This window comes from Ciconia boyciana, chromosome 22 (assembly GCF_034638445.1).
Source record: "Ciconia boyciana chromosome 22, ASM3463844v1, whole genome shotgun sequence".
Lineage (NCBI taxonomy): Eukaryota > Metazoa > Chordata > Aves > Ciconiiformes > Ciconiidae > Ciconia > Ciconia boyciana.
The window spans coordinates 2,305,129-2,331,458 of record NC_132955.1 but is presented as its reverse complement, the minus strand read 5'-3'; the positions used below and the strand labels follow the sequence as shown (position 1 = coordinate 2,331,458).

At 46.0% G+C, this 26,330-nt stretch overlaps 1 protein-coding gene across 2 annotated transcripts; it reads right to left on the bottom strand.

Moving 5' to 3' along the window:
* KPNB1 (karyopherin subunit beta 1) lies at positions 1 to 25,500 on the bottom strand. Of its 2 annotated transcripts, XM_072885680.1 has the most exons (22): positions 25,190 to 25,499; positions 24,849 to 24,907; positions 21,474 to 21,656; positions 19,817 to 20,017; positions 18,024 to 18,176; positions 16,841 to 16,900; positions 16,410 to 16,499; positions 15,876 to 15,986; positions 14,153 to 14,254; positions 12,721 to 12,945; positions 12,117 to 12,308; positions 10,626 to 10,756; positions 9,259 to 9,406; positions 8,854 to 8,925; positions 6,401 to 6,545; positions 4,621 to 4,703; positions 3,878 to 3,985; positions 3,476 to 3,619; positions 3,259 to 3,364; positions 2,796 to 2,910; positions 2,031 to 2,192; positions 1 to 1,338 (listed from the first exon to the last, which is right to left on the bottom strand). In XM_072885680.1, coding segments are annotated over exons 1-22 (2,631 nt in total). In that variant the 5' UTR covers positions 25,230 to 25,499; the 3' UTR covers positions 1 to 1,337. The 2 variants fall into 2 exon arrangements, with proteins under 2 accessions (XP_072741781.1, XP_072741780.1); XM_072885679.1 differs by lacking the exon at positions 1 to 1,338 and having other exon boundaries at positions 2,027 to 2,192; positions 25,190 to 25,500.
* Between the last annotated feature and the right edge of the window lie 830 nt (positions 25,501 to 26,330).

The following is a 26,330-nucleotide window of genomic DNA, read 5'->3' as shown; positions in this document are numbered from 1 at the left end:
TTGGGGAATGTTTGACACCATTTTATTAATCTTCAACTGCAGTGGAAAAATATAACCTTTTACAAGTGCCGTCTTGTGTAAGCTCAAGTCAGTATATATATATTTTATATAAATTTCTTTTTTCCTTTTTTTGTTTTTGAAGTGCAGCAAGAGACCAATACCACATTAAATTTGATCAAATAAAGAGCACAAAAGGCCAAGCAGTTTCCAAATGGCATTTTATCAGATTTTGTTTGAACATTGAATTTATCCTCATTTTGCAATCCAAAATATTACCTGAAGTTTTATTTTGTTTTTCAACTCTTTGGCACAATTTTTGTGGGTGTTCGGGCTGCTACAGTACAAGTCAGGAGAGATCTTTCCCTTTGCGTTCTCACTGCCAATTCGGATCACTTAACGTCTGTATTTTTGTTTGTGTGTTTATTGGTTTGTTTTGTTTTTTTTTAAGCCTGAAATCTTGTTTGACAATTTATTTCTATTCCCTCTAACGCAAGAGTTTTGTTTTTCCCCCATTTCTACATTCACAGTTGAACAATATTAAGGAAGGAAAGGCGCTTTGATGAAACGACATCATGAAAAGCGTCACTCAGAACGGGAGCTCTGAACATTCGTCAGTGTTTCCCTAAAATAAAAAGCCCTAAAGAGCGACTTTCCTTTTTTTTTTTCTTTTTTTTTTTTTTTCCTCTTTTCTTTTTTACATCTCTTATGCTGCATCAGTAGACTGAACTTCGGTTAGTTTATGAAATGCAACAGCTAACCCTTTTTTTGGGAAAAGATAAACTGCAATGACTTGAAGTTGAGAATGTGGATACCGCCTCATTCACACACACTCACTCCTAGACTGAAAATCCTTCACCCCCTCCTTTTATCCCATGCACCGACAGCATCGTGCGGCAAAGGTTACAGCAGGCGGCTGGAGACCCAGGCTCCATCTCTCTCCAGCAGCCAAAGCCAGACCTCAGACAAAGAGCACCACAGTTGAACCCAGTTTCCTCTCCTCCAAACCGGCCGTTCCCCTTCTGCGCCGGCCACGACAGAGAAGCTAGTCCTGGTCTGTCGGAAGAAGAGACTTGCTCGTTACTTGGACAGAAATCGGTCGTTCCCTCTTCCCGAAGATGGCCGATGCCAGGTTTTCTACGCAAGTCAGTGCTCAGCTCGCTAACAGCGCTGCTGCTGTTGCTGTGGCGGGATTTTCAATGTGGTGTGTTTCAAGCCTCACTCACTCATCCTCTCATTCCCAAACATTCAGCATCCGTGCACACTCCTCACTTCCGGGTTTTTTCAAAAGATTGGAGATTTCCAGTGGGGGTCTCAGGTGTCATCCCAATGGTAACAGATCTGCAAGCAAAAAGGGTCCATCAAAAAAACCCTCCACCACCACAAAACCCCGCATTCGGGAGATAAAACTAGCAGTAAGTGGAAAAAATTGACTAAAAAAGAGAAATAATAGGGATACTAAGGAACTTCTCAAGGTGGGGTGACAAAGCTGTAACAGACTTATGCTCCCAAATGCACATACACCATCACGCCCCTCTCTACAATCTGCTCCGTTTCAAAGGCGCTTCAGTAGAATCACAGACTCATAGAATATCTCAAGTTGGAAGGGACCCATAAGGATCAGGGTCCAACTCCCTGCTCCTTGCAGGACTACCTAAAACTAAACCATATGACTAAGAGCGTCGTCCAGACGCTCCTTGAACTCCGAGTAGGACTGAGGAGTCAACGGGCTTCAATTATACCGCATTTGGAGGAGCGCAGGATCGTCCCCGACTAGTAAGGGTGACGCATTTCACAACGCAAGAAGCCCCCCAGTCTGCATCTGGTCTTGGGAAAGCCAAGTAGTTCACCACATTTCTCGGTTTGTATTTGTTCTGATATACAAGACCACAGATCGGGCTTGTTTACAGAAAAATAAATGAGAAACAACCTTCTAGAGAACGAGGCTTTTGTGAAGCATCTCTTTCAGACTCAGGAGTTTAGCCAATTTCATAATTATGCAACATGAAAAGGAGGTGGGTGTAATCCCTTACCAAGCTTGATTCTTCAGTTTTCTCAGTTCTTTAGTCGCCCAGGTAGCGAGGGTTTTTGTTTTGTTCGTCTTGGATCTTCTTCCTTCAGTTAGCAGTTCATGTATCATGGGTCTAGCTTCTACTAATTTCAGTACATCTTTTCCAAATGCTGTACACAAATCCCTGAAGAAGAAAGAGAGGCTTTGAGGCTGAGTGCCACAAACAGATGTGCCAGTACCACTCTGATCAGCTCTTGCTAGCAAAAAGAAATCTGACTCACAGCTAATGTCCTTTTTAAAATGCTGCATATGGTCACTAATTTCAGCAGGAGAGCTGAACAGTTTTCTGAAATTGTGACTAACGGTAGACATTCAATCTCCTGTCCAAAGCCTGATCTCCCTGACGTTCCCATCAGCTCTCCCTAAATGCAATAGAAAAGATTAAAACACCCTGACCCGAGTTCCTCTGTACCCAGGGAATTGAGGGTAGGGTGTTTTGTTTTTAAGCCCAGGTCATCCTTGAAAAATCCTAGATCTAGAATTTCTGTAACACACATCCAACTTTCACTGCTACCTACTGGTTTTCACCCTGTCAGTTAAAGGACCTCACCTGCATAACCACTTCACACCTTGGGTTAAACATCCAACACTAGACTGTAAAAACCCAGAACTGATGTTAAATACTTCAGACAGTCATAAAAATGCAGCTTCAAATATTACGGCTGTTGTACAAAGATGTCTATCTATCCGAGTGTGCTGTCAGTTGAAATAGGATCGGGATGCTTACCCTATCAGCCCAGCAGCACATGCCACTACTCCATCGGTGTGATCCTCATCTCCAGCAATGTGGTCAATGTAAGACAGAATAAATTCTACTCTGGGCTGCACCAGCATCACATCCGCTGAAAGAAGACAGCTTTATTATAGCAGGGTGAAACACAGTTCATGTTTAATAGTCTGTCCTTTAAAGGGATTCCAGTGTACACCCAGACAGCCAGAATTTGACCCCAGAAGAGCTCTCTGAGATAGGGAGGGGAAAAGCTGCCAGAGGAAGAGGAACCATAGGGAAGGGCTCTAAACCCATTCCCTGCTCATGGCAGCAGAGCGTTCACTCCCACGCAGACAGGGACGAACAAGGATATGCCCATGGACGTGACAACAACCGTGAAACAGCTTGTCCAAGCAGAGTTCTTCCGATCTCCTTTTGTCATTTCAGGCACAGAAACGCCACAGTAGGACACAGTACTCACGGTGCACGTTTTCTTGGTCTCCCTTCAATCCTTGGATGATGCCAGTGTAAGCTTCCAGGCAGCCCTCCCTCAACTCATTCAGGTAATCCACCATGTCATAGTCAGACTGGAAAGGCAACAGGAAAGCACACTTCAGCAATGTCCTTGATGACATGTGCACAGCCCTTGCTCGTTTATGATTTTAATGAAGGAACTGGAGTGTGCACCACTGGCTTACCTTATCAACCTGTGCTTGGGAAGCCTGCTGGAGGGTATTCAGTACAACGTCTAGGTACTTCTTAAATTCTCCTCCAATGGCAAGGGCAATATCTCCAAACACCGAGAGAATCTGAGGCTTCACAGACCTATGAACATTTTCATTCTGGAAGAGATTTCAGCACCATTACATTCAGTTGCACTTCTTTTTAAGGGGGGAGGAGCTAATCAATTAAGACACTCACTTGAAATGTAAATCCTTCCCCCCAATAAATTTGGATTCCATTCAAACAGTAAGCAAGATAGCTGTCAAACACGAGATCTTCAGAGCATGCCTAGCACTTCTGCTTCTCCCACCTCCCACTTTCTTCTCAGTGTGCAAGCCAACTGTTACTAACTGGCTAATGAGAAGGTAAACACTCACCCCCAAGTTCTCCAAGAGCAGCTGCATAACCTCATCACAAAAAGGCAAGATGTTGGATTGCAGGGCTCTGCATAAGTCACCAACCAGGCCCACTGCAGCCAGACAAACCTGCAAATAGAACAGCAAGTAAGACACCCACCCAGTGAGTCAGTCTTCCACACTCTCTATCCTTACAGCTTCAGCTTATTAAAGCACTAAGTAGTGGTTGAGAGTCTGCAGCCATTAAACCACCGAGAATAACGACCCTCATATAGCAGCTGATGAGTCCCTGCTTCGTTAACCATTTATATTACAAAGCTGCAAAGAGCTGAGCTTGCTTCGCCAAGGGGGAGAGCAAGAGATCCAGGTGCCAACAAAGTGACATGTACTTGGTCTGAACAAACACTACCAAATTCAGCAGCCGGGTGGTCTAAACATCCACCCCACTGTGAGTACCATGACTTGACCTTCTAATGGAAATTCACAGCCAGTAGCAACCTCTTTCCTCATCAAGGCCAACTAATATGCAGCCACTGTGAAAACACAGGTGTCAAGTAAGTGAAGGCCTTCTGCCGAATTAAACAGAAGAGGGTCTAAATGTGTGCATGCAGCCAGTAATTAGAGAAAAGTCTATGGGGCTCCAATGTTTGTTTCATCACCAGAAGCTGTGGTATTTTACAGATGCACACCTGCTGAACTCAGCAGCTGTGAGCAGATGAGAATTTAGAGATTGTGAACACAGGGCTGCCTGGTTTGACCTCTACCTGGTACTCAGCATAGTTCTTCAGTCCAATGCCAAGGAACGGTTTGAAGGCATCCATGTACTTCAGAAACTCTCCACCTAGGACTGTGCACAGAAAATATTCTAGGTTATAAAAAAATCCCAACCTACGACGTATTTGCTGGAGTTCAACACAACAGAAACCCACCATTATATTCCACCCAAAAACAGTACCTGTACACTCCACTGAAGCACAACAAACCGATTCTCACACAAAACCTAAGCATCAGTGAAACATGTCCACCTGGACTAAACTGAGATTCAAAAAAGCTCAATTCTTTGCAGGCCTCCGAAGGCAGACAACCCCCTCCCTGTGCTCAGAAGGGATGTTGAGATCTTCCTGACGGAGCAGACCCATCAGAGGGAGGGGGACCTGGCGGCACACTTCAGACAAGGTTCAGCACTGTTACGTTGCTTTGCATCAGCTGAAAACTCTACACCTTTTCACATCGCTTTACTGCCATAACAGCTGTAACAGCTTCCTTTTGGAAACAGCTGCTCAACCTCTTCAGAGCCGTGCAGTTCAAGCAGGGCACTCTTCAGTATGTTTATATTTAAGCAATATTTGAAGTAAAATATTTCTGCTCTTCTCCGCTAACTCCTACCTTCCCCAAATCACTTGCATTACTAAGACTGTGCATGCAGACTGATCTATCCAAAAGTGAAAAGGCCTTTGTCCCAAGAGGATACACATTTTCATTTTCACTTGCTGGTTAGTTTGCAACGATCCCACCCAACCTTCTCATTCACTTCCTAGCTTCCTCAGGCAATTCCGCTAAACATTCCCAAGAGCAGTCAGAGGGATACCCGCCAAAGACCAGCTCTCCAAAACACGCTAGTGTCGGAAGGGGTTACTCCAAAAAGCCAAAACTAACTCTGCGGCACTTACAAGGTGTCCTGTGTTCTCAGAGCAAATCGGGCACGTGCTGCTTCTAAAAACAGGTCCTGTCACCTGCTCAGACCCTCAACAGGCTAGCCAGGATAACAGCCTCAGGAAAAAGGGAAGACTCAAAACGAGCCTCCTTACAAACTGATTGACCCATTCCTGAAGACCCATTTCCACATCACGCGTGGCTTTTACTGGAGACAAGGCAGGGGCGTTAGGCAATGAGGTTACACGTAGACTTTCAACAGCGCCTCAGCTTTCACACTCATACGTAGCATTTGACAACAGAGCGCGTTCCTAGAGCTCCAGACGATGCCACAGCCACCACCTTCTAAACCTGAACCATGAGCTCAAACCGCCTGCAATACCACAACCCAAATTTTATTTTACTTCACCCATTCTGACCCACTCTAACACTGCTGTTTGCCACCATGATTTCTTTTAAACAAGAACAGTAACTGTTAATCCACCACTGACAAAACTCCACAAAACAACCACGGGTCACAGGCAACGGCAAGTACAAATCATTAAGATAACGCTAAATCTGTCCTGCAGCAGCACGAAGAGACCAGGTTCCCATTGGGCTGGGCGCTGTACAAATTCACACAAAGTTTTTTTTTTTCTGGCAGAATTTTCTAGCTACGTTATTAACGGAAAACAAACCATTCATTCACAAAACACAATCTAGCTTAACCGACCAGTCCCAGAGCTTCATAGATAGATGTGGTGAGATGTGTGGTCAAAACCATACCTCAAGCAAAACCAGGAACTAAATGTTTTTTGCCATATAGTCAAAAAGAGAAGGAAGCAAACCAGTTCTGTCCCAGCTCTGCCGCCCCGCCCCGAACACAGCTCTGCTCTGCAGCGCAAGACTGACCTTCTACCAGGGTGCTGACTGCCATCAAGGCATCCTCCTGCACACCCCCCGAACCTGCCGTGCTCTGGAACATTCTCAGCAGAGATGCCATCACCACGTCAGAGATCTGCAAAGCATCCTGGTGCTGGACCTTCCGGAGGACGTTCTGGGTGGGAACGGAGAAAGAGATTGTAATTTACATCTCCTGCACTAGCTCCAAACACTCGTGACCGCATTGGGCTGCTAAAAAGGAAGCTGCTGTTTGAACTCTGTTGCTGCAAAAATATGCTTTGTCAGTGCAAGTGCAAAGTCCCATTCATTTTAGCTGCATTCAATTTTCCAGCTATGGAACAAGCTGAATTTACCTTTCCTGCTGCATAGGCTATTCTCCGGGCTTTCCATTTTAAGCTGGCATTAAATGTGACCAGCCCAAATTTGGCCCTATAAAACAAGCCCTTTTCTATCACAGCAATGTGACCACAATCTCTTACTGCCAAGTACGGGTTGCATGTAAGCTTTACTTCTAAACCACAGAATTAAACTTCAGAAATATGACATAAGAATGTCTTTACTGCTACCTGCAGTCAAACCTCCCCTACCCAGGATGAACAGAGAATAAACGAACACACAAGCAATGCAAAATAGGTTTGCAGGAACATGTTTAGAACGGAGATGTCTGAAAAGCAAAACTGAGGCCTTACCTATGAGCAGAGCAGGCTGGTGAGCACACACGTGCTCTGCGTTACCCAGCACATTACAGCGAGCAGAAGGACCACGAAAACACCCCAGGTAAATACCTAAGCTTAACCTATGCTCTGCTCCTAGTGTACCGTTCTGACCATCCCTTTCAGCATGTGAACTACAGAACACAGCTTTGATGTGTCCTTATTTAAAATAAATTTGCATTTCCTATGAAAAGAGAAAGACTGATTCCTCCTGCAGAGGAAAATAATTATTTCAAGTCTGATTCTTCAAACTGAGTCACTCCAAAGAGATTGACTTTGACTATTTAAATAATTGGTCTTGATTTTCTTGGTACATTTAAATATTAATAAATGTTTTTCCTCTGCTGGATGTTCATAATTTTATTTCCAGAAGAAGAGAAAAAGTATGTAACAAAGTAGTATATTTGACTATGTAACACTGAAAATTATCCGTCTGCTGATTTTTACTTAGTGGTATTTAAGTATCTGCTGCAGCTATTGTAAATACTTAAGGTTCAGATTTTGTGATAATGAAGAAACACACATTTACAAATTAAAACTAGCAGTTTAATTCCACCGGTACACCACTTCCCACAGGCAAAGGTGTCCTGAAAGAGATCAGTGATCATACTGTGCCGAAAGGAGAGATTCTAGATACTGAAGTCTCCTCAAAGCCCACCATAAGGGCAGATTATTCCCATCTACCCATTATTTGAAAAATTACCCTAAGAATCAGAGAGTGGAAGTAACAGCTGATGCTATGGGCTTTTGAACAAGAAGGATGAAGTTAATGACTTCTCAAAACAACCTGGAGACAACACCCAGGAGACCTCCTAACCTCCCTTAAGAGAATGGGAAGCTAAACCCGATAGAAACAGGCTGTTACCTGCAGGCAAGGAAAAGGCTCCCTTTCCTGGGCTAATGGGAATGGAAGAAAACCTGCAGAGAACAGCTAACACCACCCAACAAAGGAATAAATCTGAGTAGACACAGATACTCTGCTCTGCTTTTATTTCCGATTACATAGTACTCTGCTACACCTCCAGAAGAAAATGCTCCTTTCTTCTCCGAGCTGCACAGAGCTGCGTTGATGCTGAATCTACGTCTGTTATAGAGTTTTAAAGCAGCGCCTTGTAACTGTTAATAAGCTAGGCATGAGAGCACAGTACCACCCTTCCTGCAGTGCAAACAGGAAAGCTTCAATACCAAATACCACGTATTTCAGAGGATGGTCCGATCAACCTCCTGAGTGGTTTTGGGGGGGGGGGGAAAAAAGGGGCTGTTTTCAGTGGACTTTGTAGGAGTAAGCAAGGAACTGAAATGCGCTAGTACTCCAAGTCACATGGGCTGTTCATTACCAGATGTTTAATTCCAAGGACACTCAGTGCATTTTAATTAGTGCCATTTTAAATAAGAACACCAACCACAAGAGGCAGATGAACAAATTAAAGCCGTTACGGAGTTTTTTTGTCTGTGCCAACCAAAGCAACTGTTCAGCATGTAGTCAACATAAGAGCCAGTCTGAAAGCATATACAATCTTTAACATGCCGCATAGTGTTCTTTATTCATATTGCCCTGAATTTTATCAGTCTTACTCTGCTGAAGCCTTCTGAACCTTGTATCACCTCCCACATGTCAGCTGGGACACAAGATCCAATTTCCTCATTCAGATCTCATCAACAGGACCAAGTCTGCATGCTCAGGGGCACACAAACGTCTCTAAAACCACCTCTTTCCCATAACTACAAACACAGGAGACAGGAACTTACCTGTAGAGTAGCACAAAGAAGAGACTGAAGATCATTGAACTGGATTCTGTCGGAAGTGCTCTGGATATGGGACTGAAAAAGAACAAAACCCCACACGTGAAAAGCCTGCCATCGCAGTCCATGCAAACCCAGCGGATTTTGACAGCACTATGAGTTCCAGAGATTCAATTTTAAATATTTGTTTCTTCAAATTTAAGACAAGAGGTACTGTTCAGAAGCTTAATATATCTACCTATCTATAAAAATACCAAACACAAACCACATATTATACTGTAACATATACAGACAGCAACAAAACTCATTTTTCTACGCCAGATGAAGCCACAGCACAACAGCAACACCACAGCTACTTAGCTTCCTTAAACCCCTTACCGTAACGGGGGTTTAAAACTCGGGTTTACCTACCTCCATCTGTAGCACTTGCTGAAGTCGTTCCATGATGACCAGAGTTGTCTTTTGGACAGCAGGGTAACAGTCCTTGGCACTGTTTTTCACTATTTCCATCAGAGATTCATATGCAGAACTCCTCAAGTTATTCTGGTGTCCGTCAGGCCTGTAACAGAAGGAATATATTTGCAGCTCCCAGTGCTCAGGCTTGCTTAGAAACAGACTTTTTTTTTTAGTAAATTGGTAACAGCTAAATTTTAGTGTTGTGACAAGCAGAAGCACTTGCATTCCTGTATTCCAAGACTTGAAAGTAAATGAAATTTGTGAAGCCACTTTTGGAACATTTTTTTCATTCGCTATTAATAATGACTTCCAATATCTTCAGTCACTGGCAGCAAGTACAGGAACAGAAAAAGCCTTAAACCCACATCTTCCAGTGTGCCATTATCCTGCCTGCGAAGAGATGGTCTCAAGAGGTGAGCAGCATACATTACTAGCTCTCTAGCATCCTTCTGAGATGTTGGTGAGGGTGTTAGATTTGAAATAAAGACAGCCGAGATCTATGCTAAGATGACTGATGGACTTCAGAGCCTTGAGCTAGACACTACACTTCTGGTTGGATGTAAATTAGACAGGAAGAGTTTAGACTTTGAACTGTTCAGACAGGGACACCATTTAAGAAGAAGTCATCCTGCAGCAAAAGGCTTCAACTGATGACTGAACTGATCCAAGGATTGAACTCTGAGCTGTCAAGACTTATGCGACCTTCAAGGCAGAATATGACTTCAGCATTACCCTTATTTTTGCATCTGCAGAACTGAGAAAATATTTTGCCTCGTCTATTTATATTTCAACTTCGTTGGGAAAAGGACAGTATCTAGCCTAACTAGGTCCTCAGCTCTTCGGGGAGTACCTGGTGCTAATGTAAATGGATGTAGCACAACAGCAACAACCACGGCATAAAACAATCACAGTAAAATGAACTGTACGATACACACAGATTTCTAATTATCTCTTGCTGCAATCCTGATTATTCAGTGGCCTTGTAGCCAACCTTGAAGAGTCTTATCACTACTGTACAAAGATGTGCACAGTCTTAAACAGTGCTTGGAAACTTCAAAGTAAAACACAGAAGAGGCACTCTTGGAGGAAACCCCAGACTTACTAAAAGCAGATATGGACAAAATACTGAGAAATTATTCTGTGTGAATAGCTTTTTTCCTAGGGATTAGCATTCTATATTCCATGTGATACCAAAAAAGCCCAGTTCTGATAAAACACCATTCAGATCTAAGCTGCAAGAGAAAAAGGACCAACAGTCTGAAGTAATAAAAAAAAAAAAAAAAGCATCTTTGCAGAGCTTAAGCCAGCCAGTTTAGTGTTACCTATCTGCGGTCTCCAGAAGTTTCTGAACTATGAGCTCAAATGAAGAGGATAAGCAGTAGGTTGCTGGTTCTTCCTGATCATCAGCTACATCTGCAGCTTCATAGGCAGCTTCAGCAAGACTAGAGAAGGCCTGAAACACAGAACAACCATTGCTATTACTCCAATGAGTTTACCCTCACAAGTCCAGAAACATACATTCCAACAGTTTTCATTCTAACAGAACAACCCCCAAAAAAACCCAAACATGTGCAGGATTAACAACTCCCTTCATGAACAGCTAATTGTTCAGTGCAATGAACTTTGGTGCAACAGCGGTGAAAATTTTCAAAGACTTAAAACGTAACGTTAACACGCAAGGCAGTCACCGGGTCTGCGGTCAAATGCCTGCACAGTGTTACTGGTCTCAGCAACCGGTAGCTGTCAAAAAATCGAAGTGAAGAAAGGCAGACTGCTTGAACCTCACAGGGTATTAACAGATTCTACCCACTATCCAGCATCATCGTAAATTAAAATCGTGGTTTAGACAAGGCTGCGGACTGCTCAAATTCCCAACTGCAGAGCAACTGTAACTGCTCTGAGAGACAGGTGGATTAGAAAAGTTGAAAGCCTCCTGATTTTCATTTTGATCTAAAAACATATAGGAGTCATCATCTTCAGAAGACAAAAGCCACAGCTACATGGACTTTTGCCAGGATCAACGTATTGTGGAAAAGCTTCCGTGCTGACTAGAAGTCTTCAAACCTCTGGAATATGGAGAGAATGAATTCTGTCATTTCTAAAACTTGTTTTGACATGCAAATACTCATCTCTAGCTCAATTTTTATTGAGCAGTTCTCTTAAAAGGCAGTAAGGGACACATCCTCTTTATAGTGAAAGATCAGATATGCTACTTGGTAGTAGACATGCATCAAGATGACAATACAACTGAAGTTAGCAAGCCAATGCAAGGGACTGCAGCTCTGCAAGTGAACAAAAAAAAAATCTCATGCTCCTTTAATTTAGTTCTGGAACCACTGCAGAAGCAGGCTTAGGTAATAGGAAACAAGGTATCTCGTCTTTCCCTTAAGATTAAGGCAGCAATCCAGCTGCCCCCAAGAAAAAAGCTAAATCCCAGCATGCCTTTTCTATCACACCGGTTCTCAAGGACAGTTTCCACAGCATTTTCAAACTGAAGGCAACTTCTACACTCAGTGAATATTAGCATTTTTTTCTCCTTAAAAATCCATTCCTTCCTTTATTCTTTCCTACCAGAGCCACAAAACAGACGTGAGATAACTTACAGTTAACAACAGTTGTGTGTGCTGGATGACCAAGCCGTGAGTCATCTCTGAAATCCATTTAAGTGCGTGAGTGTATATATATATATGTGTGTGTGTGTGTGTATATATATGTGTGTGTGTATTCGTATATATATTCATATACATGAACACAAGCTGCATTCCCCTCGTTGACAGAAACTTATATGTGCAACAGCAAAGGGGCTGCCTTACCCAGCACACGTTGGAGGCCACTCTGGGCTCAGCGCTCAGGCCCTCCATCAGACACTGCAGCAGTGGGGCGAGGTAAATGTCATTGATGGCAGCTTCAGGAAGCATCTCACAGATCCTGCCCACGGTCCAAGCAGTCGTGTCTCGAACCACAACACTGGGGTCCTTCATTAGTTCTATTAAAGTTGGCATTGCCTAGAACATAATTGCAGTCAGGAGAAAGATGTGATCAAATGCAATATATGCAAATATGAGTTTGCCACTGTTTCTGATTTTAATGTATTCCCTATGAGACAGTGATAGACTGGGGAGGGGAGGACAGTCTAGACCCAGTTAGGCCATTGTTCTCATATTTTAAGATTCATAAAGTCATTTCCCAGGAGGGAAGACGTGAGAACTGATGCATCTGGAGTCAGGTGTTCTGAAGTCCTGCATGTCCTTGTGATTCAGAGCTACGTAACCCAACTACCTGCCCTGAGCCCACCAAATCTCTCTAGAACATGATTAAAGGGCAGCATCCTTTTGCTTTTCCTCAGATTAAGACCAATGTGCAAAACGGGCATTCTCAGAAAGTTACAAGCCTCCAAGAAAACACAGTGAATCCTACCTGTATGACCAGTGGTTTGAGCTGGTTAGGCTCTGGTCCTTCCAAAATGCACCCAAAAGCCATCACAGCTGCATCTCTGTATCGCCAATCTGGATTTTTAATGTGTTCTTTAATAAAGGGCAGCACATGAGGAACAATGTCATCTTCACAGCAGGTTGCCAGGAGCATGAGGCAGACTCCTGCTGCTTTGCAGGGGTTCCAGTCGTCGTCATCATCATTTTCATCCTAGGAAGAAAACAGCACCCTGGTCAGTCTGGGGGAAAATATCCCTGACTACTCACAGGCAGTGGGATCCCATTGGATCTACTGCAAGTAACATTGCCTTATTACCAGGTGTTATATTTAGAAATTAATTCAAGTCTGGAAGTACTAGCTACATCTCTGGCAGAGAAGCAACCCGATTTACTTGCATCATCTGTACCTTTCCACCCTGGTGTAAGGCTGCTAGCTCTTTACCGACGCACCTACAGTAGCCTCACACATCTTCCAAACTGCTTCTCTCTCATCTAGGTTGAGATTTTGTTCCTTTGATCCATGCCATCGCCTCGCAGTGGCCCGCTGTACCAGTTCAATAGCTTCTTCCCCCCTCCGACTGTTAGCTCAGCCACTTACCAAATTCCTTTGAAGCTGTGTACCTGTGATTCTCTTATCTGTTTTATCTTTCCTGTTTTAACAAGCACTTTAGAACCTCCTGCAATTTAACTCTCCGCATCCAGGCGGACAGCAATACAAAACATACAGGGAAACAATTCCCTGGATTTGCTAAGAGCACCAAGCATTTTCCCAGTCCATTGCAGTAAGCCAAATGAACTCCGTCCCGTATGGCTTAATTAACAGTTTTATTTTATAATTAGACCTGCTGTAGCAAGCGATTCCATTAATTTTGATTAGACTGTGAAACACAGTCCAAACAAGTCCCTGTGAAGTGCTTAATAGATACTAAATAAACATGGACTTCACAGTTCAAAAAGTACAGCTCAAGAATTCCAGAAATTGGATCTCTAATGACGCAGAGACTGTATATTTAATTTCACAAACATTTTGTTAGGAATACAGATAACTATCAAACCTCTTCAGAAACCATAAATACAAGCATGTGTTAACAGAATTCAGCATAAAAATGACACCGCACGCAGTCTGACAGTCTCAGCCCTAAAAAATGATGCATCATTCAGTCAGAGTGGTGCATGATGTCTCATCACAGACCAAGGACTGCCACTCCAGGTGCTCTGAACAAGTGCAGTGTTAAAAACTACCCGAGGGGACCTAAAGGACCTTTGGGACCCAGCATATCAAGAAGTCACCTATGCAAGGGAGCAATGACCACCACTGACAGTTTGCTCCTCCACGCCACAGCAGTATCACTGTCCCAGAACTTGAAAGTGGGTATAGTACGTATTTTTTGACATGCACCAGGGATTTTGCAACTCACCTGTTTTGTTAATGTTTGTGTTAGAATTGGGACCAAATACTGTAGTGCTCCCTTTGCATAAAATTTGCTAGTGTGCTCTGGAGGCCTTCCTTGCTCTGCTGCCTAGAAAAAAAGGTTACAAAATGATTCTCAGTGGCTACACAGGCATGAGGTCTGAATTACGAACTCCAGTAGATACAAATTCTCTTTTGCACGCTTTCCTCTCCTTCCCAACGCAAACTTTAAGTTACCATAACACACAGGAACCTCAAGGACACCCTGCACCAATCCCAGTTAAATATTCAATAAGCAAGTTCGATTTGCCATTCCATACACGTATAGAGCCCCTCCTCACACGGTACAAATATAAATATTTTCAGTTATGTATAATTAACAAGTGACCCCAAGTAGAAGCAGCAAAAGGTCTTCAGCATATAAACTAAACCTACGTGCTGCTGACTGTCCTTTTATCCTTGCTATCCTTGCTTTTTTGGGCATTCAACATAAATATATATTTAGCTACTTTTAAAGATGGATATGATTCATCTAAAGCCCTTCAAAGTTTAAGCTATTATTGATCTCTAGAGCTAATTTATGCAAACAGCATCTGCATGCGGAACAATACCCCAAATTCATCTCCAGCTCCATCCATTATAAGGGATAATGATTACTTTTATTTCATCCCATAATTTTATACTTAACTCATAAATAATGTATTATATAGAACGTGATAAATCTTTTTGCGCACTGGGGTAGGACTAAGTTGCTCACACCTGTAACAGACCCCAAAACCTTACACATCAGTGTAACAGAGTCCACTAGGCCTCCAAGACAGCAGGTAATTCAAGAAATCCTCTCCCTTCAATGTGGTACACATCTCAACAATTTGAGGTGCCGTCTTAATGAAGCGACAGCTCAAAGATCTTCATGATACTGAGAATTTTCTGGTATTATGCTGTGTCTAGTATACATGCTTAATGCACATTTAGGTTAACCTTACAGGAGTAGCTTGAGTTGACTTTGGAATGCTAAAAAGAAATCAGGTAGCTGTCACGTACCATTTGCAGAAAACTAGCACTTGTATGTCACAGCGTGTTCTCATCAAACCTGTCAGAGTATCTTTATCTCAACTAGTTTCAATTCCCAGCCAGGCTGGCATTAAAACCATTTTACTCGCTTAAAAAGGCAGTCCCTCCTGATCTAATCTAGTAAGCAAAAGGGGTTATATTCAAGCTACACTAAAAAGTATACATTAAGCTACAGAGCCTAGAAAATAACCCAAAGAGTTATTAAAGGGAATTCCAAATGGCGGCCCCTGTGCAAGGGGCCTTAGCTACAAGCTTCGCAGTTACCTTGAATGGCAAAATAAATTAATCATAGCTGAGCCCTGGCTAAGACAGCTCCTCGTACCCAAGCTAGCAGCTAAAAACTAAGCTGGGTACCACAACACCGTGCTGATGTCTGCGGCGCACGTAACACCCACAGAGTCAACCAGCCCCGCGGGCTTCGGGCAGCCTCAGGTCTCAGCTTCTGCTAGAGACATGCATCACATCGCATCAGCGTGGTGCACGATGTCTCGTCACGGACCCACGACTGCTGCACAAGGGGATCAGAGGGGCTCTCCTACACCATTCCCCTTGGGAGAAAAGGAGGACTTTCAGACGTGGTTCCAAGACGTGAGTTCAGCGTTCCCAAACATGACCACAGGCATTCATTGCTTTTCAGCAGTCATTTGCGAGCTCACCTCAGACGCCTCTATAGCCAGGTCCATCTCCTCATCGCAGACATTTGACCAGAACTCTATCCCCTGTAGAGCCACCTCATCTATGTCACTTTTCATTGCTTCAATAGTTATCTTTAGAAACATGAAAGAAAGGAGGGGAGAGAAGGACGTTTTAGCAACTTATTTCTCCTGAAATATGTGCTCCAACTTTTGCCCAACTGGTACGAGATTTGAGATTGTCTGAAATCGGATGCCACATTAGAGCTACTGTTCTTGAAGACAATCTCCTCGTTTAGAAGTTTATCAGCTATCAGCACCTCGGGAGGACTGCAGAGCAAGTCGAGCAATCTGCATTGTCCTGACTTTTGGAGTCTCAAGTCTGAAACACCTGATGCTGGTTTTACGGACTTTGCTAGGAAAGAGGGACTCACAGCGTGCAGTCACAGCCAAAGAAAAGAAACACACATCAGGAACGCAGGAAAACTTTTCCTCTTGGATTAGGACAAAGGAGTACAGGAAGATCAGACGCTATATGCGAGAAACCTGAGTACTCACAGCAAAAAGCGCAGGACCCATGTATGTCTCCATATACTGATAATAAAGGGACATTATCTTCACCAAATTCTGTAAGGCAGCCACTCGTACCTGTCAGAGTAGAAAATGGATCAAAGATGTGACCTTTCCGAGTGCTTTGAAAACCAAGCGCAGTTGTAGCCTACCACAGATTAATAACCCAGCCTTTCTACTGATTTAGCTTACTCCATACCTAATAAGGTCTTTCACAACAAGCAACGTAAGTCCTCATAGTAAGTTTACTACTTTTAAGTATAAAACTCGTTTTGTTTGAGTACTTACGTGTGCACCAGTCATTTAACAGAATACTGTTTATTTCATGTAACACTTTTCAACCGTTTGTTGATGCTAGAGGTTCTAGCCACCTTCCCCAGAAAGGTGCAGTGACAAATCAAGCATTTAATTTCACTCACCCTTGTATCTGGACACTGCGTTGCTTCACAGACTACTTGCATAATAAAGTGCCTTTCAGACTAGAAGGGAGAAATAAAAGAACATTAGAACCGCCTTACGAAAGCATTAAAGTCTTTGCAACCCTTCCTATGGAGGCTGTTATTTTGAGTCTGGAGTAGTATGATCACTCATGCAACACTTATCAAGACCAAGCAACAGTACAGGTTACAATTCACTGCAGTATTTTAAATCATTTCTTCCCCAAAACGATAATCCCAAGCTTCCATTTTAAAAAGTGCTTAACAGCTGTCCAAAATAGAAAGATACAACAGAACTAAAGACACTAGTTTTTTGGGGGGGAGAAGAAAAAAAATCCTGCTGTTTCCTGAACTGTTTTAGCAATTGCTTCAAGAATCCTCAAAACTCAAAACTCAGTCAGGACATACATTTCTTGAGGGGCTGTACCTGGATACTTGCATTTTAGTAGGAAGGAACAGACTTATGCCCAGGCTATTTACAGCACTGAAGCCCAACAGAAATACGGTCTGAATGGATCATGCACCCCCCATCTCAGATTCTGAAAGACTCTGGTTGATCCCCATCAACATCCACTGAATAGTTGACTAGGGAAAGTTCTTGTTAAAAGACCTTCTAAGCTGAAGGTTCAATATTAATTCCATCCTCCCCATACTCTCCCTGGTAGAGACCTAGAGGATAGACTTAATCCAAGAAGAAAAAAAAAGAAAAAATCAATAGATTTGTCTGTTCTGAAAAGACTCTCATTCTGAGGCCCCTAGTCTGAAGGCTCTTACAGGCCTTCCTCCCCCAACAATTTTCAGAGGCAAAGTTAAATCTGGATTGCTGCCACACGACTTGAAAGAAAGTGCTGATCCAAGCTTGTACTCTTACAGCAGCATTATAGAGTAGAGTTTGATTAGGAAGCAGAGCATCTAATAGGCTAAACTCTAAGGTCAGTTCAAATTTATCCAAAAAAGTCAATGATGCTTCCTTTCCATTGATGAATCTCTGAAGATTCCCACAGTATTTCTGCATTACAAGAACAACATACTGGATTTACAGAAATGAATCCAAGTCTCAGTTGCAACAGAATTATGCATCAAAATTCAGCGTGGTGCATGATTTCTCATCATAGACCGTGGATTCAGCCCTTGCATTTTAGGCCAAGAATTGTTACTCCCTCACCTCTTTGTCAAAGTTTGCTTTGGTGAATTCCAAAGAGTTCAGGAGTGCATTAGTAGCTGCTAGCTTCACATTGTTGCTGGGCTCTTCCTTTCTCATTCCCTGGATGATGGCTGTCAGGATCTCATTGGATTTGTCCTGAAGCTGCTCTGGATCCTAAAAGAAGTGTTGATAAAGTTACTTGCCAGCTGAACAACCTTCTCCATATTTTAAAGTAACCTCAAAGTTTGATCCTGAAATCTACAAGCAGAAGTTTTAAGACATTAAGGCCAAGAAGCCCTTTGTTCAACGGGAGGACCAGAACACAAGTACAAGGAATTCATACACCCTTATGTCTTTACACCTTCGGGGACAGGAAGGAGAAGACTGATCTGAGGACAAATACTCCAGATATTCAAGTCGTAAATGCCAAATAAACTCAACTGTTTCAAATAATAGGTCAACAAGCTTCAGACTACTTGACTTCATTCAATTAGCAAGCTGAAAAACACTGACTGTTTTCCATTCCTTTATATACTGGGAAGAGGTCTACGTCAGCAGTTGCAGTTGATACTTTTATTGGTAAAGTTGCCAATCTTTTTTAGACGTAGGGCAAAAATATATTGCCTGGACCAGTAGCAAGGACAGGTAACTGTTAAGCACTCAAGGCTTAAAGAATAAAGCTGTGAACATAGACTAAAGATTAGTTTTTCTTTGTGGTAAATTTAAAGACTGCAAGATCCCCAAAGTTACTGTATTAATTGTTACATCAGAATTTATGCAGCAGTAGATTCCCAAACTACCGTCACAAACTGCGTCACAATGTGACTGACAAGCTACACAACTCTAAGAAGGATCTTGGTTACAAAATACCCAACCAGAAAGCCAGGGCATCCAAAAATCCAGAGGCCAATGATACATACCACCCAAAGAAACAACCAACACGCACCCAAGTCTTGCATGGACTCGTAACAAACAACGCTCGACCTGGAGCACTCCCCCCATACAGCTGGAGATTTCCTCTTTTATTTCATTGACCCTCCACGAAGCAACTGACCTCCCCACGAAACCAATCTCCCGCAGCCTGATGAAAGCATCAAACAGAAGATTTCTCTTTTTACCTCACTATACCGAGGTTCAACCAGCGATACGCCGCACATACATTCTCCAAGGCATTCAGCGGCACCGAAAAAGCAGCAGCTCATTTTGTTTTTCAGTGCACAGGGTTTTTGCAAGCAATTCACATCAGATACTTGATACAACACATCGTGATACTGCAAACTACACTGATAAAACCATGAGACCTTTTGGAGAAGGTGCCTCAAAGAGCTAAATACTCTTGCCTGTGCATCAAAAATTCCTAAATTAAGAATAAAGGGACTCCTCACGCAAGATGAAGGTAGTCGTCAGGTTTCCCCAACACAGAAAGGAATCAAATGCTTACCACTCATCTGTAACATTTTACACAACTGGCTGTTCAGCTGAAGTTTTATAACAGCACCCCTCACCAGCATACGATCGCAGCAACATACAGACTTCAATCTGCACCTTATGAAAGATGACCTGGATTTGTGCTGCGAAAGCAGGTCAGTCCTTTCAGACACCATCCTTGTGTGTTTACTGCCCATCGTTCTGTCAGCACAGAGACATCCTCCGGACAAGTATTAAGAGACAGCCACAAGGAAGCGTTACAGCCTACTAGATATAGATGCGTGGGAAAGGAAAGGCTGGAATAGAAAAGGTGCTGGGGAGAGGCTGGGCCAGCACTTAAGATATACTCACAATAATACTTAAAATAGTACTTAAAATATACTCACGATATCCTGACAGATGTATCCAATGGCCTCCAACGTTGACTCTTTCATGTGCTCCGTACTGTGCTGGTTCGTTACGTTCGCTACCAACTGGGGAATGAGTTCGGGCCACTGGTTCATGGGAATCTCCGCACACGCGATGCCGGCCACGCACTGAGAGGCTGAGCTGGGCCTGTATGTTTCTGTACCCAATGTCTGCAAAACCTGCGGGAGAGATTATCAGGCGATGGTTTGATGTCAGTGACCAAAGAGACGGGCGCTGGCTTGCCACCGAAGTCTTCGCTTGATGTTATTCCAAACACACCCCTTTCTCAATAAAGCAGTTTGCTTGTTCTGCTTTCTCCCGCTGCAAACGAGGCTGTGACCATGGACAAATAATGTTTGAAATGAACCTGGCCATGGCTGCCCCTTTCAGGAAGTGAGATACAGCTGTGTGATTACACGTACTTCTACCACATCCTTTAAATCCCGTACACAATGCTATGCGCCATAACGCGCAACAATGACTCACTGAACAATTCCTCCCGGCTTGTATTATAAAGCAAAGTTGCGAAAGCTAAACAAAGTGTAGCTTAAAAATCCTCCCCAAATACCAGACTGTTTATGCCAAGATAATCTGAATAGGACTGAATAATTTTTTTTCGTTTCATTTGCAATCAATCAGAAGAATTTTTTTTTTTTTGTATACTTCAATAACTGTTTCTTAAAAAAATGAAGGGGTGTACATTTGTTTCAGCATTTCCAGTTACAGGTCTTCATTTTCCATACATCCACTTAACAGACACTGTATTTCTAATGGTACTTGACAGAAAACAGTAATAAACTGGTTTTGTAAGCTTCAGTACACAACAATACGGCAGCTCCTGTTAACAGTGTAAGTTCCCCTTTAGCTGTCATCAATGTAAATAAAAGACTAAAGTTGTGTCACCATCATCACTCGCCCAACCTTATTCTGCTACACAGGGATTCTATTAACACAAAAACATTACATAAACTGTACGGCCAACTTGTATCAATTACAAAATGCTGCGTACGTCCAAGCACACCTCTCTTCCCATTAGTCGAAAAGCACTAAGCCACCAGTTCTGCCATTGCAAGTCCTGAACTTTTAACTATCAAAGAACAAAGGAGTCCTCAGGCAAATTCACCAACTGTGTGAAAATTTAAAAATATCATTTCCTATTTGGAACTTGCAAACTTTTGACCATATTCTACTCTTAAAATTTGCTAGGCCTCGTGTGAACACGTGTGTTCAGACACAGAGTATGCTTCAAAGATGTTAATGTGGATTGTAAAACAGTTGAGGAAGCTGTTCAAGTATGAGAAAAGGCAAACACCAAGCCAGCTGCAATCACCTAGTGGGGAAGCCATGCCCATCACACAAGACTATTCAGAGGCTCTTTGTAAAAGTATTCCCAGGTGTGAATTTAAAAGCCGCAGCCTCGTACCTCTTTGGTCTTTTACCCTAATAATTCTACAGATTAAATATACTACAAGCAACGAAGCACCCACGCAAACGCAGATGACACTGCTTGTCTTATGAAAGGGAGCAGCCAGCCAAGGGAAGACTCCTCAGGTGGAAAAGGACGGACAAGGCATTAATCGCTCATCCCCCCCGCGAGAAAACAACAGACAGAGAACCAAAAGTCACAAAACTTACGTAGTTCTTGACTTCCCTGCGGGCGTTGGCATCGATCGCGAGCCATCTCTGTTGGTACTGGGCCTTGATGTCGGGGTCCTTGGATGTCAGGGAGTTCTTGATCTGCAAGCCGGCCGCCACACGGGCAACTTGGCTGTTGCCGGGGTTTGCCAGCACTCTGGACAGTTCCACCAGGAAGGTCGGCTGCGGAGAGAGGAGGGCTCAGCACCCACGCCTGCCTGCCTGCGCCTGCCTGCACCTGCCCCTGCCTGCACCTCCCCACTAACAAGGGGGAAAAAAAAAAAAAATCCCCATTCACCCAGCAAAACAAGACCACGACTCTCTGAAGGTCCTTCTCTACCAGGCCAACAGCAAACCACCACCACCACCGCGCAACGACGGTGGCTCCATCCCGAGATTACGGGCGTTAAGCTCCTAATTAGAACCGCTGGAAAGCGACGTAAGTAGGCACTGACTTTGCTGGATTTTTTTCAGCTTACTTGAGAGACTGTTACCTTCCGTGCTCCTGCCTGCTTTAAATATTCCTTTAAATAAACTACTCAGGTTGTATGCCAAGATATGTGTTTTCTGGATGGATATCAAACATGGCGAAGAGTAACTCTCTGCTACTTATTTCCTTGCTTCAAGGCAAACACCCAACTATAATCTAACACAGGAATTGTTAAAATGTGAAATCAGATGCTCCTCTGGTGCATTACAAATAGGTTTGTAAGATTACAAACTTGCTTCTCTGCAATCAAAGGTACATAGAAATATATGAAGACTACCCCCCACAAAAAGCACGTACGTGGATAAAAATACCTGACATTCGTGCCACTTGCTTTTGGTGAGAGCTAGTGAGAAATGCCTCCGCATTTAAATCCTTTCCTGATTTGACAGCTTGACATTTCAGAAACTTCCGCTGTGTACAAGATACAGCTAAAGTTTAAGCAGCGAAGCTTTTTCATTTCGCTGGCCCTATGAAGCATTTTGCCTACTAAGAAAATCTTTCTAGGAAATAGTGGAGACAGCTGTGCCATTTTCAAAACCGTATCACACCAAGCAGGAACGTGGTTTTCCTGAAAACGTTTAACATACGGTTACATGTAACCTATTTCTATAATCCCTGTAACAGAACTATAACATCTGTAACAGAACTTAAGATACGTAGAAAGATTTCAGGGCACCAAAACATCATTTTTAAAACTAACTTAACTTTCAAAAGTTCAACAGAAACATAGAATAATTCCAGTAACTTGGGCTGCTTTAAATACAATTTTGGTCATTTTCAATGACCAAGCGCAGCTCTTAAAAAAAAAAAATTTTAGTTGGGCTATCCAGCACGTTTCAACATTCAAATTGCAGAATTTGGAAACAAAAATGTGGGACAACTTAAACTGATGAGTGTAAGCCATTAGAGATACTCTGAAATTTTAATGCAATAGACAACACCCCTACAAATATACCACACTAAACCACTTCCCAACCATCAAGAGCGCTCACGGTTTACACACTGATTTTATTAAAAGTGAGGAACCATTCAAAAAAAAAAAGTTCACAGGACAAAATAAAAGTGTTGCCGCCACCTTTGAGAAGAAAACTGTACTAAAATTCAAAGGTGAAGAAGCATCCTTGGATTTCTCACTCATCAATTAGCAAAAAAAAAAAATTTGTCTTTTCATGGAGCTTTAAGCATAATTCTATCTACAAATGAGAAGCATTACATTAAGCGTTCCAGACTTGAGACTCAAAGCAAATGCAGGTGCATGTGACCTCAGCTCCCACACCTACAGAAGTATCAATGAAAATCTCAGAAAAGGGTCTAAATTAACTACAGGGGGGAGGAGGAGGGGACGAGGAAGAACAATCCGCTCTGCAGGTGCATGTCAGTTAACTAACTGGGAGATGGCTTCCAGCTCCGGGTGCTCAGCTGCGGCCCCGGGCGCAGAACCTCTCGCTCAACCCTGTATCTCCTACCCCTTCCCATCTCGACCACTTCCCTCTCCCCACCCACCCACCCACCACGTACTGCGATGGGAACAGCCCTCAACCCCACATCCTCATCCTCCTGCAGAACCGAGCCATTAACTGCCCTCGCAGCCTACGCGGAGCTCCTCAACCCCTGCCCTTTCCATGGCTGGACCATTCCGTGTCCCCATCCCACACCAGGACACAAATTTTAGCCCCAGCATAAGCTCAGCTTCCTCCGCTTGCTGCCTTGACCTGGCTCTCGCATGGCAGCAAGTATAAACAAAGCCTTGAAAAACTGGCATATCCCTCAGCTGTTTTAAAAGCCTGAAAGCCAGGACAGCGAGCAGCTCGAGTACATCGCCCTGAAATACTTCACGTAACACAGCCCAGGAAGCTTCAGTCTAACGGGGAGGATCCTAAGAGTTAACAAACAGCAATTCAGAGAATTTTGACTCAAAACTGACATTAAGCACAAAGGCTACGTCAATTCCGATTCTGCGGGATGCTTCACGCACTTTAAAATGGAGCAGCAGAAATAAAGATTCTGTGACTTTCCCAGTTTACACCAGTGGAGACCAGCGTATGTAATTGCTTAAAAAAACCGAAGGATGCCAGTTTTGTTTGTGACGATAACGACTACACCGCCGAAACGCCAGGAGCCAACACCCCCCCGACACAAGCCGCCCTCCAGGAGAGCCCGGTGCCACCGCAAACCCTTCCCCTTCCCCTGCCAGGACCGCGGAGCAGCTGCAGCTCCACACCTTGACTAAGCAAAAATCCTGCTCCGCCGCCCCCGCTCCAGCGCACGGATGAGACGCGGGGTGGGTTTGCTTTTTTCCCACCTTTTTTAGGGTTTTTTTTTCAGGTTTTTTTTTTTGTTTTTTAAGAAGGTCACAGGAAGAACTCGGCTCCAAGCTTCCAGCCCAGCGGAGCTCCCCTCCCTTCCCTCAGGGTGAAGCCACAAGCCCCTGACCTCCCCTGACCCCCCTCCCCCCCAGGCCGGCGGGGCTCCGGCGCCGCTCCGGTGCTCCCGTCCCGCCGCCGCCCGCCCGCGCGGAGGGCACACGGCCGATGCCGGTGTGCGGAGGAGGGAGCCAGGCTGCCCGCGGGGCCGGGCGGCAGGCGGGGAAGGCCGCGGGGCCGGGCGGCGCCCGGGGCAGCGATGGCCGCGGCCGCACATGGCCCGCGGCCGCTCCCGCAGCCGGCGCGGCCCCCTTGCCCGGCGCCGCGCTCCCATTGGCTGGCGGGGGCTGAGGACGAGCTGCTATTGGTCGGGCGCGGCGGCCGGGCGCGGGCAGGGTAGGCTGCGCTCCATGGCGGTTCGGCCTGGCCGGGCGGGGCGGGTGGGGTGGGGGAGGGGGGCGCCCGCCACCGGCCCCGGCCCCGCCGCCCCCGGTCACGGCCCCGCCGCCCCCACGCGCTCACCAGGTTCTCGATGGCCGCCTGCTCCAGGAACTTCTGCGCCGCCTCGAGCTCGGAGCGGTCTGCCGGGGAAAACCGGCGTCAGTCAGCGGGCGCGCGGGGCCCAACCGCCCGGCCCTCAGGCGCCGCCGGCGGACGCCGCGGCCGAGCCCCCCCTCACCCCCAGCCCGGTTCCCACCCCCGGCCCGGCCGCCCCGCGGCCTCCCCCGCCGCCGCCCACGCCCTCCCGGGGCCGGGGCCCCCGCCCCGCCCGCCCCAGGGGTGCGCGGCCCCCGCCCCGCCCGGCCCCGCCGGCCCTACCCGCCGCCCTCCCTCAGGCCGCCGCTGCGCCGCCCGCGCCCTACCCGGCGAGACCGTCTTCTCCAGGATGGTGATGAGCTCCATGGCGGCGGCGTGGCGGCTCCGGCGCCGGCGGCGGGGAGGGGGGAAAGCGGGGCGGGCCGGGGCCGGAGGAGGGAAGGGAGGGGAAGGGAAGAAAGACGGGGCCTGCCCCGCGGACGCGGCCGAGGGAGGGGTCCCGCGCGGAGGCCTGGCGGGGCGGGGGCGGCGGGCGGCGGCGGCGGCTCCTGCTGCTGCGGGCGGCGGAGGGAGAAAAGGGCCGCGCGAGCGGGGCGGGCGCGCGCGCGCACACCGAGCGGGGCGGGCGGCGGAGGGATACCAGCCGCGGCCCGCCGCCCCGCGCCGCCGCGCTCATTGGCCGCCGGCCCCCGGCGGCGCGCGCTCCCATTGGCGGCGGCGGCCGGGGCGCGGCCATTGGCGGGCAGCGAGGAGGAAGGCCGGGGGCGGGGCTTCCGGCGGTGCGCGCGCTGATTGGGCGGTGCCGGGAAGGGCGCCCCGGCGGCGCTGGGGGAGGCGGCCACGTGGGGGCCGCGCCGCGGGCGGGGGCGGGCACCGGTACCGGAGCTCGGCCCGGGGGGGAGCCACGTGCTGGGCCCCGACCGGGGAGCGGAGCCCGGCGAGGGAACCGGCCTTCGCGTCGCTGCCGCCCCCGCCGAAACTGCCGCGGGTTTAATGCTGCACCGTGTAAAGGGGGGGGGGGGGGGTGGGACGACGGCTGCCCTGCCGCGGCCCCGGAGAGCCGCGCTGGGACGGGCATCCCGCGGGAACCGGCGCTGCCGGACACGGCTTGGTGCTGCGGGGCTGCGCGGGCCGGTGCCGGGAGCCGCGGATGAGCGCTGCTGCAGGGCACCACGGACCGGTGTGTTTTAACTGTTCCCCGCCGCGCTGCCCAAGGAGACGACCCCGCCAGCGCAGTCCCGGGGTGGCTGCGAGAGCACGGCACCGAGATCCACGGCGCTCGTGTGTCCGCCCCACGGGACTCGGGGGGGGGGCAGTGGGGTTCCGAGGACAGGGATGCAGAATTTTAGAAGAAAGAAAGGAAAAATGAATACCTGAAAAAAAAGGAGGGCAGAACAAAGGTGTAGCTGAATAATTGAAGGCAGTCTCTGTGACTTGCAGGGCTCTAGCTTGCTCACCAGGAGCGAG

Bases quoted from the DNA above. Each gene is read 5' to 3' on its own strand.
- KPNB1 (XM_072885679.1), bottom strand. From the start codon at position 25,229: ATGGAGCTCATCACCATCCTGGAGAAGACGGTCTCGCCGG. The intron at 20,018-21,473 runs GTAAGTTTTGTG...TCTCTCCCGCAG, and splicing joins GCAGGGAAGTCAAGAACTAC to GTTTTGCAGACATTGGGTAC. The intron at 18,177-19,816 runs GTGAGTATATTT...CACTTCTTTTAG, and splicing joins GATACATCTGTCAGGATATC to GATCCAGAGCAGCTTCAGGA.